General features: G+C 41.6%; 1 protein-coding gene across 2 annotated transcripts in view; it reads right to left on the bottom strand.

The window, feature by feature from the left end:
- Positions 1–18671, bottom strand: part of LOC138969363 (glutamate receptor ionotropic, kainate 2-like) — a 71741-nt gene that overhangs the window by 32826 nt on the left and 20244 nt on the right. Inside the window, exons 5-10 of one of the 2 annotated variants that reach the window (XM_070342137.1) lie at positions 17373–17548; positions 16733–16786; positions 15396–15614; positions 12768–12872; positions 3303–3410; positions 79–207 (exon numbers count right to left, since the gene is read on the bottom strand). In XM_070342137.1, coding sequence (XP_070198238.1) covers positions 79–207; positions 3303–3410; positions 12768–12872; positions 15396–15614; positions 16733–16786; positions 17373–17548 — 791 coding nt within the window. The remainder of the gene's footprint in view (positions 1–78; positions 208–3302; positions 3411–12767; positions 12873–15395; positions 15615–16732; positions 16787–17372; positions 17549–18671) is intronic. The other variant, XM_070342138.1, reaches the window with a different exon arrangement.

The following is an 18671-nucleotide window of genomic DNA, read 5'->3' on the forward strand; positions in this document are numbered from 1 at the left end:
AAACGTATGTGGGTCGAACAAGAACAGGGACTAGTATTAGGGAAAGAGATACAAAAAAGGAGGAGGATTTATACTTACAATTTTGGTGGTGATTCTAAGTGGCATGTCACCGAAGACGTTATGGCCAAGCCTGGTAACACTGCTGTATGACCGAGATGGAACGACTCGCTGACTTAGCTCATCAGGCTCGCTGCGCCAAGTCCCGCTCTGTACACCATCAATACACACCGTTACTATGACAACGGGCGACACACTCGTGGGTATCAAACACCACTTCAGTAGGTTTATGGGGAAGTACGACTGTAATTTCACCATTGCATGCACCATGATCACTGCACTAACTAGATTTTGTACCTGCCCTGCTTCACATTTCAGTGAGCTACATTCGAATGGAGAAAAGGCAGCGACATATTTTTTGGATAGTCAAACATACCAACAATATTTATATCTAGAGGCAAGCTTATGAACACATTCTGGGTCTTGGAAATCCCAGAAAAGGAGATCTATTTCGCTCAAATCTGATCTCGTCTAACAGGCCTTCATTTTAATATTTTCATTTTCTATACCTTGTCCTGTGCAACGTGGTCTCCATTAAGGTTGCACGATATTTCAGGTCAGTAAATATCAGAAATACAGAAGTTTAAAAAAAAGAATGATGACATGCAGAGTCAGAGTTAGTTTTCAACGAGTTTTTTCCGTTTTGTTTCTTACAGAATCATCACTTGCAATGCAACTAAAATCATGCGTAAATCAGCACAGCACAGGTGACACTTTTGGAACAGGTTACGATCATGGAAAAGAGAATGTTTACGCATCATGCCTGCAATGGTTATGTCATGCAGAACGCGAAAGCGAACGATGACTGGTGCACACACAAAAAGTGAGAGAAGGAATATCTGGAAGAACAGATCAAACAGCTTCCCCTACAGACTTTTGGAACTTGTCCCTCCTTCTAAATGGCCGTTTCTTCGTCGTTGTAACAACAACAACAACAACAGCAACAACAACAACAACAGGAGGTCGTCGCGCGATGGTTTATCATGAAATGCATATACAAATAATACCTACAATATATAAATCTAAATCAAAAGGTACCAACATCTGATATAATTGAATACAATGCTTGTGCATTTCTAGATTTCACAAAGACATAGATAACCTTTTCCACAACTATAACAACATGCATGAATGCCGAAACACACACACACACACACACACACACACACACACACACACACACACACACACACACACACACAAACACATATACACACACGCAAACAGAGAGAGACTGGGAGAGAGAGAGAGGGAGATGGAGGAGGAAGTGACAGACAGACAAACAGACAAGGCAGGCAGATAGACAGACAGCTATTCAAACAGCAAGACAAAAGAAGACAGATTTCAGAGAGCGTTTAGACAAGAAGAAAGTCACAGTGCCAAAGAACAATCTAACAAGAACCCAGATCACACCGCACACTCACACACAAACTATACAAAGAAAACATCAAATAATTTTATAGTCACAGTGAAATCGATATACAAACAGAGACCGACCGACAGAAACTTGCGCACAACTGACGTATTCGAAAAACCATGTACCACGTGACATTTTCATCTTAAGACTATAATCACGTGTCTGTTTGGGTCTTTGAATTTACATGTGAAAACATCATAATTTATGACAACTGATGATTTAGTCAAAAAGGTGAAATATATGGCATTGTTTACAATGTGTATCTTTCATAACCAGACAAATGCATCCACCAAAGCCCATTGACATCTAAAACGCCACACAAAAAGAATACACAAAGTTTGCAAATTAAAAAGGCATGGGTAATGCAACAAATGATACCCAATCTACTATTGCTTTTATACTCTCTAGGTTTGTTTAAAATGTCAGCGTTAAAGATGGGGTTTTTTCAAAACTTCCCTTTCTGTAGATATTTATTCATTTATTCAAAATCCAACGAAAGGGACTTGAATAAGGTTCCTTTAAAACTGACACTGTTCCTGTTTCTGCAACAAATGTGTATTTAGATTTACGCATGGCTGAGGCCGAAAAGCACTGGTCAAACACGAGGATAACAAGAGTAATGCATGGGGGAACCTACCGTTGATAGAAATCTCATGGAAAATTTATTAACCCACTACATTCCTTGTGCTTTGCTGCTTAGTATTGGGTCAACCGTGACCGCAGAACTGTGATAAGAGACTTTGTGAAAACTCACGACAGAACTGTTAAAAAAAATAACCCCATGTAATACATTACAAAGCATTAAAATAACTGTGGCACAGCGAAGCAAATTCCAGATAACAGACACAGCTCTCTTGCTCTTGATCTAATAAAATCAGGAATAAAAACTGGTTCTTGTGTATGACTGTGTGCATAAGTGTTAGTTATAGTTTGTCGGAGAATGAGGGACATATGTGACCCTCCACCACAGAATGAGTCGCATGCCACCTTTGTATGATTTTCATATTTTTACATTTTCCTAGAGTTTTTTATGCTCTATCCAGTGGCGAAACCCGTTTTAGAAAAGAGCACAAACTGTTTGAGTTATAAGCCTGTGACTAAGGTGACCCTCACACTGTTACCAGACACTCCCGCAGAACCGCTCGAGGTGACATGCGACTCATTTCGTGGTGGAGGGTCACATATGAGCTTGCGGCGATCATCATTTTTTGAGGATGAAAGTCACTTGACCATTTAAATGCTTGTTGTTGTCGCAGGTGCCAGGAGACTGGTCCCGCATTACTCTTACTGACCCTATTGTACATGCCGGATACATTTAGAGTTTTTACTTTTCTTTATTTCTCATATCTTACAGAACGCCAACCAATAACAAGCCGACATTGAAGCAACAATCAAGAAAGGAAGGGTCAGTCTCCTTACGTGAAAGAATATTTGAGACTCAATCCATATCTGAAAGATAAAACAAGCAACACTTTCTCCAAAAAATAATTCTGGGATATCGTGTATGTTTTGATGCAATATACTAATGTGCAATATATAAACGTGTACACTGAAACAACGTCACCCGTTACAATGCGCAGGAAATGGAGAGTGAAAACTATAGCCCATTCAAAATGCAGAGGGAACATTCAAAACTTGCACTTCCCCCACTTTAGTACAAGCATAAGGATTCACTATTAATGCAAAAGGGATCACACCGAATGCAGGAAAGAAAAGTTAATATAAAGTAAGCGAATACACACAGAAACACAAATCAAATAAATAAAATTAAATTAAACAGATTATGCAGAGACCGGGTGAGCGTGGCGATGCACCTTGGGATACCAACCAATCGCTGACACCAAAACTGAGGTCCTTCCACTTCCAGTTCCTGTTCCTCCACTCTCTTCCTCTTTTTCCGCAGATCCATTACCAACAAAAAATCCTCGTCTGTGACCTTCAAAGGGTGTCAAGGACACAGGAAGTGGATTAGTAAAAATTTTAAAAAATGTTGGGCAGGACACAACATGAAGTCCTACTGCCATCACAGGAAAGCTGCACTAATTTCAAAACTACAGGCGTACTAGCTAACAGGTTGGCAAATAATCAAAACGATGGAAGAGAAAACAATGGACAAACCTTAGGAGCAACACAATCAACAAATCTGTGCATGCAGGTCAACTGAAATATAAATCGAACACTGTGGAAATTTAGTGATATTAGCCAATCAACTGGTTCACATCAGTCATGTGACACCAGTACTTACTGACAATTAGTGATATTAGCCAATCAAAAAGTGTTATTCTTTCACTGTTTGACTTAATATTATTTAAGCAGGCTATCAACCATTAGCACCACATAAACGTCTAAAAGGCCAAGTCGCAGCATGAAATCAAATAGTCCAAGAGAAGACTGACTGACTATTAGGGGTTTAACGTCCTCTTAGACCAACTGGTCTATTTTTTTGTTTGTTTGTTTGTTTGCTTAACGCCCAGCCGACCACGAAGGGCCATATCAGGGCGGTCAACTGGTCTATATATTGGGACAGGTATTGGTAATACGCTAAAGATATGGTGTGATGCTTTGATTCGAACCAGCATTGGGTTTGTCTCGTCAAAGTATCGAAATAGGATCATGATAATCAGAGACGAGAGATGATGCATGCGTGTCTGCGTGTTTTCCAAGCCCTGAGACTTTCGCTGTGAACTTGGAATTTTTTTCGTGCGCATGTGTGCACACGGGAGTGTTCGTACACCGAAGAGAGTCTGCACAAAGTTGACTCCGAGAAATAAATCTCTTGCCGAACGTGGGGATCGAACCCACGCTGATAGCGACCAACTGGCTACAAAGCCAGCGCGCTACCAACTGAGCTACGTCCCCGCCCCGTCCAAGAGAAGAGGAAAAGGGGGCAATGTGTGTTTTCCCGCTGGGTTACTTCTTTGTACAGTGCCCCTTCTTTGTTCCTTGAACTCCACTCATCAACACTACATTTATTTCCTTCGTTCTTTCTTTACCTTCCGTAACGGTAGACTCTTGGTGCCCATGTGTACTTTGGCATTCTGGCAGTGATTGCTATCGTAACGGTCTAAGTAAAAACGTTCTAATGCGTTTTCTTATCTTGTTGACTGAAGTAAAACAAGCGAGACGATGTTTTGACACAAACAGAATGCTGTTCAAGATACCTTTTTTCTCATGTACACAAAAGAATTTACCGCCACAGATCTGACCCGGTTTTTACGTGGACTAAGAGCATCCTTCGACCTCAACACACGGCAAAAAGCAATTAAGCCTGGCTCCTACCTGTAGTGTGGGAATCTTTTGTTGAATTATCAATTATTTCAGAATCAAAAAACAAGAAAGGCAGGTTGTTGGAACGTTTGCTATTGACAAAACAATACATTCACAGATATTTCGACCCAACGGTCTTTTAAGTGAACAGACAAACAAATATTAAAACAACACTTATCTTGATAGTTCTATCAGTTTACGTCCACTCGTCAGGAAGCCGAGCGAATGAGCTTCCTGACGAGTGGACGTAAACTGATAGAACTGGGTCAAAATATCTATGAATGTATTGTTTTGTCAATAACAAGAAATTCCTCCGAGGTAGGAAAAACACCCCCGTCCTTACCATTCTCACTGCCACCAACTGAGAAGGTTATTTCCCTTTGACCATTAATATGTCCCTCTATAAGTCCTTGTAGAATCTTAATCCACCAATAACTCCCTAACCGTGTGTTTGACTGGTCCCAATTTTTGTAAGGACCGTCTCAGGAATGTATAGAACCTGTTCACCAAGTTTGGTGACGATCGGTCCGTTCATTCTTGAGATCTATATGCGAACACAAACACACAAACAAACAAACAAACACATCGACCGAATCCTATACACACCCCTATACCGGGGGTGTAATAAACGTTCCAACAACCTACCTTTCTTGTTTTGTTATTCTGAATTTTGGAACGTTGGCAGTCTCTTTGTTTTTGGATTTTTTTTATCAATTATTTTGCAAGAGGTACTTCTGTTATTTAGCTAAAATAAAATCAGCAACAAACAAAAATCAGCAAAAAGAATAAAATCTGCAAACAATATGTACAGCTTTTTTGACACATTGATGTGTGGTATGTGTCAAAGTAACGGTTTTATTCTTTTTATTCCACGTGAAAGCCTGGGTCCCCTGTTTCTTACAGGCGAGAATAGGCGAGATTGGCGAGTGGGGCGAGGAAGTACCGTTTCTTGGAAACATCTCGCCGCGAGTGACACTAGAATTCTCGCCTCGAACGCTAGGTAGCTTTGGGCTTGCTCGCTTGGCGAGAAAACTAGGCGGCCACGCAGCTGCCCATCCGATTGCCTGTCCATGGTTTTTAACCGGCCAGTGCAGACGACCTTTTCGATATCAACCAATGGTGTTTAATTCTTGCGTAGCTAGCCATTAAACCGTTTCATAGACACTCTCGCCTCCTAGCTTCGCGAGTGGCTAGCCGAAAGAATAATTATCTCGCCTGAAAGAAACACGCGTCAGATCTATGGAGGTGATCACGATTGTGAATGCAGGAAAGACGGTACATTAATAATAATAATAAAACATTCTTTGAAGTATGATAGGTGTGCTTGTTATTACATACGTGAACCAATGTTTTTTGTTTTATGTGTGTTGTCCTTTTGTCCAATTGTTGTTATAATCGTTTACAGGCAGGCAGGGTGTGCCGAAGAACATTTTCCATTTTAATGTAACATTTTAATGGACAATAAAGTGTTGTTATTGTTATTGTTATTGCTCTTTTATAGCGCTGTTCACCGCCAAATGGCAGTCTCATGGCGCTTTACATTAGACACTAAAATTAAAGCAAGGTCAATCATCTTTCTAACAGTATTTTACTAGATTTGATTCTTGTTGCTTTTTGGGTCCAGCGGACTTCTTCTTCTTCTTCTTCTGCGTTCGTGAGCTCAAACTCCCACGTACACTCGTGTTTTTTGCACGAGTGGAATGTTACGTGTATGACCGTTTTTTACCCCGCCATTTAGGCAGCCATACGCCGTTTTCGGAGGAAGCATGCTGGGTATTTTCGTGTTTCTATAACCCACCGAACTCTGACATGGATTACAGGATCTTTTTCGTGCGCACTTGGTCTTGTGCTTGCGTGTACACACGGGGGTGTTCGGACACCGAGGAGAGTCTGCACACAAAGTTGACTCTGAGAAATAAATCTCTCGCCGAACGTGGGGACGAACTCACGCTGACAGCGGCCAACTGGATACAAATCCAGCGCGCTACCGACTGAGCTACATCCCCGCCCTGGTCCAGCGGACCATATAGGCCAAATCAGGACCCCATTTGACTAGACATAGACATGAAATACTTTATTTGTATTTGAATAGACATAGACATAAAATAATTTAATATTTCGGACGAGAAATCTATATTCACGCTGATAATACATGACGCCTAAAAGAGGGGAGGAACTAAACTGATAACAATCAATAATTTGTCAGTAAACAGGTGTTGCATAAACACTTCTATGTTTATTCTAACGACCCCCTGGCACATTTATTGACTCATATATCCACGTGCAGTGTATCAAGTTTAACCTGATATTAACGGGCAAATGAAGTAAACAGTCAATAATTATAACAGCTGTTGCCAACGATCACTGAGCTCCCGCTTGTTTGCTTGTTACTGAAGCACTTTGGTTGTTGAACTTCATCACTCCATTTAGTTTTAGCGTAGACAGTGGGTTTTGGGCAACCTACATCTATATATATATACGACTAGTGTCTGTCTGTCTGTCTGTCTGTTCGCGATGCACGGCCAAAGTTCTCGGTGGATCTTTTTCAAATTTGGACACCGTATTCAGCTACACCCCGGACACAACCTCATCGATGAGATATTTCAACACGTGCTCTCAGCGCGCAGCGCTGTGCGCGCTGAACCGATTTTGTTGTTTTTTTGGTCTGGATCCACTACCAGTAACTCTTCCTTATCTTCTCCAGTGTTTCCACCCGCGATTATCTCCCTTCCTCCGTGTGGCGTCAATCCATATTCCCGTTGCTACGTTACTATTTTTAGAAGGTCACTGCACGTTACTATTTTTAGAAGGTCTCCAGTGTTTTGCGCGTTTATCTCCTTTCCTTCGTGCGCCGGCGAAGCCGGCGTACACCCGGCAAAGCCGGGTCCCAGGCGCAGCCTGGTATTCGACTCTACTTCTTCCCGGCGAAGCCGGTACCCGGCGAAGCGGGTATTCATCTAGTCTATATATATATATGTATACGACTAGTGTCTGTCTGTCTGTTCGCGATGCACGGCCAAAGTTCTCGATGGATCTGTTTCAAATTTGGTGGGCATATTCATGTACACCCGGGACACAACCTGGTCGATGAGATATTTCACCACGTGCTCTCAGCGCTGTGCGCTGTGCGCGCTGAACCGATTTTTTATTTTTTTTTGTCTGGATCCACTACCAGTAACTCTTCCTTATCTTCTCCAGTGTTTTCAGCCGCGATCATCTCCCTTCCTCCGTGTGGCAAAGCCGGCTCTACTTCTTCCCGGCGAAGCCGGTACCCGGCGAAGCGGGTAATCATCTAGTCTTATATATATATATACGACTAGTGTCTGTGTGTCTGTGTGTCTGTGCGCGATGCGCGGCCAAGGTTCTCGATGGATCTGTTTCAAATTTGGTGATCATATTCAGGTACACCCTGGACACAACCTGGTCGATGAGATATTTCAACACGTGCTCTCAGCGCGCAGCGCTGTGCGCGCTGAACCGATTTTTTTTTTTTTTGTTGGTCTGGATCCACTACCAGTAACTCTTCCTTATCTTCTCCAGTGTTTTCAGCCGCGATTATCTCACTTCCTCCGTGTGGCGTCAATCCATATTCCCGTTACTACGTTACTATTTATAGAAGGTCACTGCACGTTACTATTTTTAGAAGGTCTCCAGTGTTTTGCGCGTTTATCACCTTTCCTTCGTGCGCCGACGAAGCCGGCGTACACCCGGTCCCAGGCGCAGCCTGGTATTTGGCTCTACCTCTTCCCGGCGAAGCCGGTACACGGCGAAGCGGGTAATCATCTAGTATTATATATTTGAAGTTCAAACCATTAAATAAATCCAAAAACAAAGAGACTGCCCATGTTCCAAAAATCAAAAAATAAATAAAAATTGTGTCAATAACAAACGTTCCAACAACCTACCTTTCTTGTTTTTTTGTTCAAACCATTAGTCGTCGAAAAACTGGCTTTTTATATTTAGTCAAGTTTTGACTAAATATTTTAACATCGAGGGGGAATCGAAACGAGGGTCGTGGTGTATGTGTGTGTGTATGTGTGTGTGTGTGTGTGTGTGTGTGTGTGTGTGTGTGCGTGCGTGCGTGTAGAGCGATTCAGACTAAACTACTGGACCGATCTTTATGAAATTTGACATGAGAGTTCCTGGGATTGATATCCCCATACGTTTTTTTCATTTTTTTGATAAATGTCTTTGATGACGTCATATCCGGCTTTTCGTGAAAGTTGAGGCGGCACTGTCACGCCCTCATTTTTCAACCAAATTGGTTGAAATTTTGGTCAAGTAATCTTCGACAAAGCCCGGACTTCGGTATTGCATTTCAGCTTGGTGGCTTAAAAATTAATTAATGACTTTGGTCATTAAAAATCTGAAAATTGTAAAAAAAAATATTTCTTTTATAAAACGATCCAAATTTACGTTTATCTTATTCTCCATCATTTGCTGATTCCAAAAACATATAAATATGTTATATTCGGATTAAAAACAAGCTCTGAAAATTAAATATATAAACATTATTATCAAAATTAAATTGTCCAAATCAATTTAAAAACACTTTCATCTTATTCCTTGTCGGTTCCTGATTCCAAAAACATATAGATATGATATGTTTGGATTAAAAACACGCTCAGAAAGTTAAAACGAAGAGAGGTACAGAAAAGCGTGCTATCCTTCTTAGCGCAACTACTACCCCGCTCTTCTTGTCAATTTCACTGCCTTTGCCATGAGCGGTGGACTGACGATGCTACGAGTATACGGTTTTGCTGAAAAATGGCAGCTACTTGACTAAATATTGTATTTTCGCCTTACGCGACTTGTTGTTCCTTCTTTGTTGAATATACTAACACATCACAAGTTTCATCAAGCTTCAGCTCGTTAAATGCTTGTTTACTTGCTGTTTTTAAGAACTCTAAAGGTACACTCATCCTCGTGAAAACTGTTTGGTTCACCATCTCAGATCTGGCCAGGCTTTTGCATGTGATAAGACCATACCTCCATTTGGTCACATACCAATGATTACATGTGATAAGACCATCCCTCCATTAGGTCACATACCAATGATTACATGTGATAAGACCATCCCTCCATTAGGTCACATACCAATGATTACATGTGATAAGACCATCCCTCCATTAGGTCACATACCAATGATTACATGTGATAAGACCATCCCTCCATTAGGTCACATACCAATGATTACATGTGATAAGACTTTCCCTCCATTAGGTCACATACCAATGATTACATGTGATAAGACCATCCCTCCACTAGGTCACATACCAATGATTACATGTGATAAGACTTTCCCTCCATTAGGTCACATACCCATGATTACATGTGATAAGACTTTCCCTCTATTAGGTCACATACCAATGATTACATGGGATAAGACTATCCCTCCATTAGGTCACATACCAATGATTACATGTGATAAGACCATCCCTCCATTAGGTCACATACCAATGATTACATGTGATAAGACCATCCCTCCATTAGGTCACATACCAATGATTACATGTGATAAGACCATACCTCCATTAGGTCACATACCAATGATTACATGTGATAAGACCATCCCTACATTAGGTCACATACCAATGATTAACACCCTGCCTGCTTGCGGAAGCATTTACGAAATTATTTCATCAAAAAAGTTCGACTGTGCACAGATATCATCCAAGCTGTTGATTTTTGGTATGTGACCAACCGAGTGGAGGGATGGCCTTATCACATGTAAAAGCCTGGTCAGGAGATGGTGAGCCAAACTGTTTTCACGAGCACGGTTGGCCTAGTGGTAAGGCGTCCGCCCCGTGATCAGGAGGTCGTGGGTTCGAACCCCGGCCGGGTCATACAAAATTGGCAATCTAGTGGCTGCTCCGCCTGGCGTCTGGCATTATGGGGTTAGTGCTAGGACTGGTTGGTCCGGTGTCAGAATAATGTGACTGGGTGAGACATGAAGCCTGTGCTGCGACTTCTGTCTTGTGTGTGGCGCACGTTATATGTCAAAGCAGCACCGCCCTGATATGGCCCTTCGTGGTCGGCTGGGCGTTAAGCAAACAAACAAGGAGTGTGTCTACAGCTGAACCTACAGTGTTAGATCGAGTTTTAACTGTGCCTTGGGAAACCTTGTTGTGTTCTCGATTAAACTTGTAAATTAAACTTGTAAAGCGCTTCGAGCTGTGGAGAAGCGCTATATAAATGTCCATTATTTTATTATTAAACCTATGCACTTGTTTCTGCAGTTGTTTATTGTAATTTATCGCTAATACGACGTCAAGTGACTTTTGACAGAATAATGCGTGCGTTTTTATTTTTTTATTTGATCACAAACTAACACATCAGTATACAGTTCCATGAATGCATTGTCGTCTTGGGAAATTAAGATTTTTCGTTTGTTCTCTTGACTTTCTTTTTTTCAACAGAAAACCGAACGGAAAGAAAGTGTGAAAAGCAAATGGGATACATATCGAAGTGAAATTGTGCCTGTGAACAAATACCGTTATTTTGTACATTCATCTGTTCTCCGAACATTGAATTCCGTTTAGCAAAAGTGTATGATATGTCATCCGGCATTGCGAAGGTGACCTCCATACGCCCCCCCCCCCCCCACACACACACACACACACACACACAGTTCCTGCATATAAAAGTTGGCCAAATTGAAAAAGCACGGTAGTTTAAACTGAATGGACGACAAAGTTGTACTCTTAAAAATAATTCGCAATAAATATTCTACTTCTCCCTTGACTGACAAAAATGTTAAAATCTGTCATAAATCAGGTGTTTGAAATAAAGTGCCTATCTGATATTGTGCTGAACATAATGAGTACATGGTGAAATCAACAAAAAATATAACATATACATAGATGTATAACCAACACAGTTAAGATGGAATGTGCGAACAATATACAGGAAGTACATTCACAACACATTTTGTACAACGTGTACAAAGGGACATGCCTATTTTATAAGGCAGTACAGACAGGGAGCTACAATGCACAAAACACAACGCTGAACACACAGGCTTTTTGAACAACAGACACTGACCATGCAAATTGAAAATGGATACTTGTTTTTGAAAGGATCATTAGATATACCACAAAAGAACCATTTTCGCTTCTGTTTGACACTTCTATTTTGACCTCATTACTTAAGCTGCCGTTTTCACGTGTCAAATACACTTAATTTCAAATAAGATATTGACAGACACTTACACATGAAAATTTGACAAGTAAAACTCTTTCTTCAAGCACTTTTAGCTAATGTTTTTGTATTTGAACTTTAGTCACAGGCACCGTCTTTCCCGCCAAAAAATTCCAAAAATCCAAAAATCCAAAAATAAATAGACTGCTAACGTTCCAAAATTGAAAATCAAACAGCAACAAATCTAGGTTAATGGAACGTTTAATTATTGACAAAACAAAACGTTACATTTATAAACGTAAATATAACGTTTTGTGTTGTCAATATTTAAACGTTCAATTAAACTACATTTCATGTTCACCGCCACCGATCTGTCTGTTTTTCACATGGAACTAGAGCATCATTTTCATTGGACACGGGTCAAAACCAATAGCGTGGCTGCATTCGGCTGAGTTATATTGTTTGTTCTGATTGACGAAGTCGTCCCTTAGGAAATTAGTTCACAACGTAAGCAGGATTTTGATTGTTTAGTATAGTTTTTTTAAGTTGAACGGTCTGATCTAGTGTAAAAGCCTTAAGATATTTTTGATCGTGAACAGGATTTGTTACACAAGAAGGAATATATCCTTGAACACACCGAGTCCAGACTATATCGAATGTGCTGTTTATTCTCTTTTTTCTTACTTTTTCGTCACGGCAAGAATACAAACTTCATAATAACGCGATATAGTAATGCTATTTCATCAGTTGCATACATCTGTACACCTGAGCCTCTTGCTGAAAAACAAATGGGTTACTCAAACAATAAAGCTGTGAATGACTTCAGCGTGATCACAAAATGACATGACATGACGTGAAGTTCTATTCTATGGCATGCCATATTCACCTGTCCAGTTCTGTATCCCTGAAGCGTCATAAGCTGCAGGAAGATTTCTCTGCGTCGTCCGAAGCTAGTGAAGTTAAGATGGCCCGTGCATCCGTGAAAGTCTATCTGGTAAACAATACAGGTTCTTTGAAGGCACAGTCCCTTCTGTGTATCCTATACATATATATCAGACCTGGCCAGCCTTGTACATAGGATAAGAACATTGAGGGCCCCAAAGGGGGGGGTATCATCACGATCACGGGAAGGGAAATTTTATCTTTCACGATCACAGTTACCTTGATTTTTGTTTTCACGATCACGAACACCTTGACGAATAGAGGATCATAGAGTGATACAGCGGTGAAAAATGTACGTTGAAAATAAAATGCTTTGCAATAATGCCCATCACGATCACGAAAACAAATGACGATCACGATCACGATACTTGATTTTTTTGTCATCACGGATCACAGGCAAAGTCCCATCACGATCACAGAAATGGAAATTTCGGCAATCACGGTCACAGAAAGGTCAAAAATCGCCAATCACGATCACGATTTTAAACCCTTTGGGGCCCTCAACATTCCTTCCCTTGGACACGTACCCCAAACCAATAATCTGGCTGCTTTCTGGGCAGAGAGATATTTTTATGGATTAATTTCGCAACTTGACATTAGTGTCAGTCCAGAAACTAATGTATCCGAAAAAGCATACTCTGCACAGACAGCATCCAGAGTGTTTGATTTTTGGTATTTGTCCAAGTGGAGGGTTGGGCTTACCCCATCTAAAAGCCTAGCCATATCTGAGACCTTCGATTGTGATCTGGTAAGCCGAATTGTTTGCACGGGAAGGAATGTGCGTTACAACATCACCCCCCCCCCCCCCCCCCCCCAAACACTCCGCACTTTTGGATTAACTAATGAATTCCTCGTTCTGGTCCCAAAAGGGCAATATTATTAACTTGCAAAATATTGAAACATGTACAATTAAATCCCCAGGTGTAAAGGTCACTCAGAACGATGAAAGACTGACCTAAACCCTCCCCATAGGCGGCATTGCAAAAGGTATAAATTGATGGGACAACAACAAAATAAAGAAACAAAACATCAAAATGAAAAAGTAAAACAAAGAAAGAAAGAAAGAGGCAAAACAATTCAGCATCATCTTGACAATGTCAATAGAGCGGGGCGGGGATATAGCTCAGTTGGTAGCGAGCTGGATTTGTATTCAGTTGGCCGCTGTCAGCGTGAGTTCGATCCCAGGTTCGGCGGAAATTTATTTCACAGAGTCAACTTTGTGTGCAGACTCTCTTCGGTGTCCGAACCTCCCCCCGTGTACACTACATTGGGTGTGCACGTTAAAGATCCCACGATTGACAAAAGGGTCTTTCCTGGCAAAATTGCTTAGGCACAGTTAATAATTGTCTACCTATACCCGTGTGACTTGGAATAATAGGCCGTGAAAGGTAAATATGCGCCGAAATGGCTGCAATCTACTGGCCGTATAAAATTTCATCTCACACGGCATCACTGCAGAGCGCCTAGAACTGTACCCACGGAATATGCGCGATATAAGACTCATTGATTGATTGATTGAATAGAGTCCAAGCACCTCCCCTCTGAAGCGAGAGACAGATGCACATTACAAAAACCAACCCACAGAAAACCAATATTAATCCGCAGTCGACAGTAAGCTCCTAGAAAATAATCTGTTTCCGTTTCACAACTTTTTCTATGAATAGACAAACATTCAAAACACACACACACACACACACACACACACACACACACACACACACACACACACACACACACACACACACACACACACACACACACACACACTAAAAAAAAATATCTTTTTGGGAGACATGGCGAACCAAACAGAAGAGGATCAAGACTGTCAATGACTCTGGGACAGAGCATTTACCTGTCTCATGGAGGGACAGCAATTAGGACAGAGCATGTACCTGTCTGCTAATCATGTCTCATGACCATTTACTTGTCTATTAATCTGTCTCATGGAGGGACAGCTAATACGGACAGAACATTTACCTGTCTATCAATCTGTCTCATGGAGGGACAGCTGATAAGGACAGAACATTTACCTGTCTGTTAATCATGTCTCATGAGCATTTACCTGTCTATCAATCTGTCTCATGGAGGGACAGCTGATAAGGACGGAACATTTACCTGTCTGTTAATCATGTCTCATGGACATTTACCTGTCTATCAATCTGTCTCATGGAGGGACAGCTGATAAGGACAGAACATTTACCTGTCTGTTAATCTTGTCTCATGAGCATTTACCTGTCTATCAATCTGTCTCATGGAGGGACAGCTGATAAGGACAGAACATTTACCTGTCTGTTAATCATGTCTCATGAGCATTTACCTGTCTATCAATCTGTCTCATGGAGGGACAGCTGATAAGGACGGAACATTTACCTGTCTGTTAATCATGTCTCATGAGCATTTACCTGTCTATCAATCTGTCTCATGGAGGGACAGCTGATAAGGACGGAACATTTACCTGTCTGTTAATCATGTCTCATGAGCATTTACCTGTCTGTTAATCATGTCTCATGAGCATTTACCTGTCTATCAATCTGTCTCATGGAGGGACAGCTGATAAGGACAGAACATTTACCTGTCTATTAATCTGTCTCATGGAGAAGTGGGACTTGTGGTCTCGTTTCTCTACGTACTCCCGGTACACCGTCACGGCGTCATGCAGCATGGCGCGCTTCAGGTTTATCACTTCCGGGTCCAGCGCGCAGGACCCGGAATCGTAGTCCATCATGAGACGCAGCACCGTAATGTTGGCTCGAGAGTCCACATACTTTTCCAGGGAAAATTCCTGCAGACCCTGTTCACGTAAAGGAACAAGAAAAGGAAACGCTTTAACAACATCCAAGCATTATTTTGGCCGGAAACCTTGTTTTGGGATGCAAAATGGCATTGAACCGCATTTTGTCGCAAGAGTCGGTCTCGTTAACGACAAATTGAAAGTTAACCGTGCTTTTCAAAGCACTTTTTCTGTACTGTAAAGGGGGTTGTGAGATCATAATTGTCTGGGTTTTTTTAGTTTTTTTTTTTTTAATGTTTTTATATAAGCTAACTCGAAGCAGGGCGTTGTCATCGTTTAAAAAAGCCAAAAGTTGACGACGTGATATTTTGAGATCTTGCTCGCGTACTTGAATTCATTGTTGGCTAGCAGTGACAATCGTTCTCTGGAGTTTTCTCAAGCTCTTACATTGGATCACTGGCATGCAATACCTGAATACTGCGGAAAACGGGTATTCTGACTGCGTGATTGTTGGCTAGCAGAGCCAATCGTTCTCTGGAGTTTTCTCAAGCTCATTCATTGGATCACAGGCATCCTGCAATTCTGCGGAAGCCGGGTATTCTCTTTACAAAGACTGACTGCGAAAATCCTTCTTTCCCTCTTGCGGCCGCAGCGCTGATTCTTCACATGGCGTCCTATTTATCACGTGACGTTCTGCCCGGGAAATCCGAGAGCTCGAACAGCAGACGACAACATAATTGCTTCAAGCTGAAATGCATTTTGCTTTCAAAATCAATGTTTCTTTAAGTGTCGTTGCTTAAAAAGTGATCTAAAGGACATGGTTAATGCCTAACTTCCACACTATAACTATAAGCACATTTCAGCGTGATTCTGCACTCCAAAACAGGGTTTTGGGCCCTTAGATAGAGATGATTGTGCATGAACAATACACAGTACTACCTATTTACACGTCGTATAAATCATACTACAACACTGAGTTATCTGCTTTTAGAAACCTGCTTCTTCCACGATTGCGTGTTTTCCCTTTCCCTTGTGTGTTTGTGTGTGTTTGTGTGTTGGCGGAGGGGATAGTAGGGGGAGAGGATGCATTGTATATATAGAATGAGACTGGTCGAATTTTATCGGTGCAATTCTTAGATTTCCCCCGAGAATGTTATGCATGTTTTACAAAAACTCACCTCATTGACAAGAAACCATTTGAAGGGAGGCGAGAACATGCTGAGTGATAAAGCCTGCAAATAGGATAAACACACTTTCATGTCACTGGGCATGCTGAGTGATAAAGCCTGCAAATAGGATAAACACACTTTCATGTCACTGGGGCAAGTTGCAATTGGCATAGGAGAGGAAGCTGGAGAAACGAAGACACACACACAGACACACAGGCAGACACACAGACAGACGCACAAAAGACACGCAGACAGACTAATACGAGGTACACACAGACAAACACACAGACAGACACGTAAACTGACAAACATGTCGAGGGATGGATGGAATGGAAAGATGATGGGTATATGGGCAAACAGGAAGCTTGACAGACGGACGATTGGAGAGAAAGGCAAATTAAAACCATCATTTTGCTGAACCATTTAATATCTTGAAAATAAAAATCAAGAAACTCAATACAAAAACAATCCCTGAACATAAACTGATACTTCCGGTAACAATTCAAGAATCTATTTTCAATCAGTCAAAAACATTTTAAATTCATATTGGTCAATTCATGACGTCGTCCATAGCTTGCACGATCGCTTTTCACTCACACATTCATACCATAAAAAAAGGAAAACCACACTACCCAACTGACGAACGCACCTGGTTCATGACGTAGGCAGTGGCGTCAACAGATAGGGCGGATATGAAGTTGACGTAGAACCCATCTCGCATTGTTTTCAAGGCTTCCCTGGCGAGGCTGATATTATGGCGGGGAACGTAAAACGCAGTCACCACAAGTTTTGACTGACCAAGCAATTTCTCCAGAATTGATGCTCCTGTGTAATGGAGAGAAAGCACAGTCACATCGTGTCTAAGGAACTGAGCTTCTGGCATATTCCTAAGTGAAGAAAACAAAGTCCGAAGAATCTGCTTGCGTCCGTTTGAATATATGCACGTCTGTAAGCATGGTTCCTTGTTCCCTCTGTGTGTGGGCGGGGGAGGGGAGGGGGTACACATGTGCGTGCGTGCGTGCATGCGAGTGCATGCTAGCGTTTGGTGTCTGTGTAAGTGGACTTCAGACTGCTCGCCAACCTGTTCTGATCTAACGGCTAACAAAAAGCTGTGGCTGTATTGCCAGAATATTTGCTGTCTCACATGACAGGTGTTGGTTGCTTAAAATGTTCAGCATCACTAATAGCAGTAACAATAGCACCAAAGGAACTACAGTTATGGCCACAAAAAGAAGAACTGGGAGTAAGTTTAAGGAAGAATGGTAGTTATGACAAACAGGAGGAAGATGAGCATGACGTTGAGGAAGAATGGTAGTTATGACAAACACGAGGAAGATGAGCATGACGTTGAGGAAGAATGGTAGTTATGGCAAACACGAGGAAGATGAGCATGACGTTGAGGAAGAATGGTAGTTATGGCAAGGAGGAAGATGAGCATGACGTTGAGGAAGAATGGTAGTTATGGCAAACAGGAGGAAGATGAGCATGACGTTGAGGAAGAATGGTAGTTATGGCAAACACGAGGAAGATGAGCATGACGTTGAGGAAGGATGGTAGTTATGGCAAACACGAGGAAGATGAGCATGACGTTGAGGAAGAATGGTAGTTATGGCAAACAGGAGGAAGATGAGCATGACGTTAAGGAAGAATGGTAGTTATGGCAAACAGGAGGAAGATGAGCATGACGTTGAGGAAGAATGGTAGTTATGGCAAACAGGAGGAAGATGAGCATGACGTTGAGGAAGAATGGTAGTTATGGCAAACAGGAGGAAGATGAGCATGACGTTGAGGAAGAATGGTAGTTATGGCAAAAAGGAGGAAGATGAGCATGACGTTGAGGAAGAAGGGTAGATATGGCAAACAGGAGGAAGATGAGCATGACGTTAAGGAAGAATGGTAGTTATGGCAAACAGGAGGACGATGAGCATGACGAAGGGTAGTTATGGTA

This window comes from Littorina saxatilis, linkage group LG6 (genome assembly GCF_037325665.1).
Source record: "Littorina saxatilis isolate snail1 linkage group LG6, US_GU_Lsax_2.0, whole genome shotgun sequence".
NCBI lineage: Eukaryota > Metazoa > Mollusca > Gastropoda > Littorinimorpha > Littorinidae > Littorina > Littorina saxatilis.